At 44.8% G+C, this 3,661-nt stretch overlaps 1 protein-coding gene across 1 annotated transcript; it reads left to right on the top strand.

Moving 5' to 3' along the window:
* Positions 1-1,389: 1,389 nt before the first annotated feature.
* Positions 1,390-3,077, top strand: LOC129850474 (very-long-chain 3-oxoacyl-CoA reductase-B-like; the record flags this gene model as incomplete). The annotated part of the gene is given in 2 exon segments (XM_055916861.1): positions 1,390-1,539; positions 1,865-3,077. Coding segments are annotated over 2 exon segments (258 nt in total), but the record flags the coding sequence as incomplete, so codon positions are not given.
* Between the last annotated feature and the right edge of the window lie 584 nt (positions 3,078-3,661).

Raw genomic sequence — 3,661 nt, forward strand, 5'->3', positions numbered from 1 at the left:
TGAGGGATCTGGGGTTCTCGGGGAGGGACGGCGGTGGTGAAGGGGATCTGGGGTTCTCAGGGAGGGACGGCGGTGGTGAAGGGATCTGGGGTTCTCAGGGAGGGACGGCGGTGGTGAAGGGGATCGCTCTGGTCAGTAGAGATTCTCCCACTCCCTCTTCCCAAAGTGTAATGCTTATTCCCAAACTCTTATACTCTCCATGCTAATGTACTGTGGTGTAATGTTGTCTCTGACCTGAGGGTTTAGTGTTGTCTCTGACCTGAGGGTTTAGTGTTGTCTCTGACCTGAGGGTTTAGTGTTGTCTCTGACCTGAGGGTTTAGTGTTGTCTCTGACCTGAGGGTTTAGTGTTGTCTCTGACCTGAGGGTTTAGTGTTGTCTCTGACCTGAGGGTTTAGTGTTGTCTCTGACCTGAGGGTTTAGTGTTGTCTCTGACCTGAGGGTTTAGTGTTGTCTCTGACCTGAGGGTTTAGTGTTGTCTCTGACCTGAGGGTTTAGTGTTGTCTCTGACCTGAGGGTTTAGTGTTGTCTCTGACCTGAGGGTTTAGTGTTGTCTCTGACCTGAGGGTTTAGTGTTGTCTCTGACCTGAGGGGTAGCGCCCTAAACATCAGATTGCGTGTCACCCGTTTCAGGAGAAAGGGGGCCATCCTCAACATCTCTTCTGCCAGTGGGATGTACCCTTGTCCCCTCCTCACGGTCTACTCTGCCTCGAAGGCTTTTGTGGACTTCTTCTCCCGCGGGCTGGAGGCTGAGTACAAGAGCAAAGGGATCCTCATTCAGGTGAGACTGAAGACTGACCTGTTTTAACCAATGATTTGTATATCCACTAGATGACTGATAGGGGGTGCTGTGTAGAAGCCACCATGCCTCCATCTTGGCTCTCCCCCAACATTGTAAAATATATTTTGGAAGCTATAGAAATGCATGTATTAATGTCTACATTTTTTTTTGCCACATTTATTCTATTAGAGACAGCTTAATGCATATTTTAAAATATGTGAGAATTTCTTTGTTTATATAAAAATGTTCCTTATTGTATTGATACATTTTCCTGTCCCCACGACAACAACAGAAAATACTTAAATACATGTACTTTTGAAATGCTGTATAATTCCATTCATTCCTATGGAGGACTGTTCTACTGGGGAATGCCAATATGGTTGACCGGTGACTTCAAAGCCTCTCAATGGCCAATACATGGCATCAGCAATCCAGGGTTTATATACATTATTTGTTTCACCCCCCAGAAACCCCCACAATGTTATCCCTAACACGTCAGCCTTACTGTCTCTCACAAGCTTGGTCATATTTAGCTGTCGGAGGAGTTTGCTTTCAAACCAGTGAGGGAACATCCATGTGAATTCGAGTAACAGTCGTTTCTCCTCTCCAGAGTGTCCTGCCGTTCTTCGTGGCCACCAAGCTGAGTAAGATCCGGCATGCCACACTGGACAAGCCCAACCCTGACCGCTATGTGGCCGCAGAGCTCAACACGGTGGGGCTGCAGAGCCAGACCAACGGCTACCTGCCTCACGCAGTAATGGTAGGGACGGGCTAACGATACGATAGAATACTGTCCAGGCTTCAGGATGACCGTTTTTATCACAAGGTTCAACAAGTAGTTGTCAGGTTTCACCAGATTCTACCTCGTCAATTTACGAGGATTCTTCCCTGACAGTTGGCCACAAATGATCATTGCTTGAAGCTCTTGCTTTTGCAAATGCAGAACTATTCAAGTGGCAAGTATCTTGATGCAAGTTAATAGTAATGAGTTTAGACTGTAAATACCCAACTAATTATGACATTAACGATGAAAATAACAGGCATGGATTCTGAGACCAGATTGATAATGGTGTTTGTTTCGTCAGGGCTGGCTGACCACCGTGCTGTGCCCTGCCAGGCTCCTGAACAGCTACATCATGGGGTTACACCTGGGGATGCGCTCACGCTACCTGAAGAAACAGAAGCAGGGATAGAGATCCTATCAGGGCAAAGGAGGTGTGGAGAGAAAGGAGACCAACAGGAATCCACCTGCTTCGTTCTTGCATACCCCTCACAGACCAAGGACAGGGCTGGAAAACTGCTAGTGTGTGTTCAAGTTAGTCTACTGTGTTCTCTGGCTTGGGTAATCATTTCTATGGAGGGACTTCCTGGAGTTGAAACATTGACCAGGCACTTAAACATAATGCACTAAGTTAAATTAAACTGTTAAAAATGTTATTGTGGACAGGTATTAGGAGCTGCACTTGTGAACTACCACTTCAAAAAACAATACTAGTTGCAACTTATTCCTTCAAAATGTTTTATTGTTGGAGTTGTGTTGAATTCAGAAAAACCAAATATGGAAAGAAATGAATTTGAGTCATTCTGAAACTCAATTGGCAAAGGGCAGGAAAATAAATGTTCTCCCTGGATTGCTTTACAATGAAAAGGTTGTGTACAAATCATGTATTAATGAACCTACGAAAGGGAGGATAAGGAGACCGAGTTAACGGGACCGTTCCTTTTTGAATACTGGATGGATTGATGTCCAGTTTAGAAGGTTGTGTGTCTGCTAGCATGTCAGTATGGTAGGTAGGTAACACCAGAAACTAGGGAATGGGTTGAGTTAGCCCGCTCTTGTTTGAACTGACTGGTCTTCAATACAGAAGGGACACAACTTACAAGCCATTCTCTGGTCATCAAGGCAGCGTCTCAACAACAAAGTAGATACAAGCTGTTTAACAGTTCAGCCCATTTACTGTTGAACCAAATGTCTTGTCCAACTGTTTTGTTCTCGTTACTTTCTATCAAGCAGTCAGTGGCCCGTTAACAGATGTTTCTTAACATGCTTCACACGCTGTGTGTTTTTTGAACTCTAAGCATTTGGTTGTACAGCGTAATGCCACTCATCTTACTCCATGAGCTCACCAAGGTGACACATTAATATTGTCTTCTGTTTGGTTGTTAATGAAAGCTTTGCATTTGATTGTTTTAGATGCATTTAAGTAACAAGGTCTTTAACATTGTACGGTTTGGTCGAGAGCTCGTGTATATTCCCAGTCTGTCATGCTCGCCTCAATAAAACACTGTTCAACCATCTCTCTGGTATGTTCCCAGTCTGTCATGCTCCATCAGAACACTGTGCAACGCTGTATGTGGTCTTAACATAAGAGATGATTGCTGATTTAATGCCCTACTTCTGTTCAATTTAAAAGTGGTGGTTTTTGAATAGCACTTCCCCTCTAGTCCCAACAGTCTTCAAATGGATGTGGAGATTTGAGGTGATGGGAGTTCACTGTGGATATCATCTGATCTGTCACTTCCAGGGACTGGGCTTTCCTTATGGACTGTAACTGAAGTTCCATACAGCAGAGACTGGGCTTTCCTTATGGACTGTATCTGAAGTTCCATACAGCAGAGACTGGGCTTTCCTTATGGACTGTAACTGACGCTCCATACAGCAGAGACTGGGCTTTCCTTATGGACTGTAACTGAAGCTCCATACAGCAGAGACTGGGCTTTCCTTATGGACTGTAACTGACTCTCCATACAGCAGAGACTGGGCTTTCCTTATGGACTGTAACTGACTCCATACAGCAGAGACTGGGCTTTCCTTATGGACTGTAACTGAAGCTCTATATAGCAGAGACTGGGCTTTCCTTATAGGCTGTAACGGAAGCTCT

Source organism: Salvelinus fontinalis, unplaced genomic scaffold (genome assembly GCF_029448725.1).
Source record: "Salvelinus fontinalis isolate EN_2023a unplaced genomic scaffold, ASM2944872v1 scaffold_2044, whole genome shotgun sequence".
Taxonomy (NCBI): domain Eukaryota; kingdom Metazoa; phylum Chordata; class Actinopteri; order Salmoniformes; family Salmonidae; genus Salvelinus; species Salvelinus fontinalis.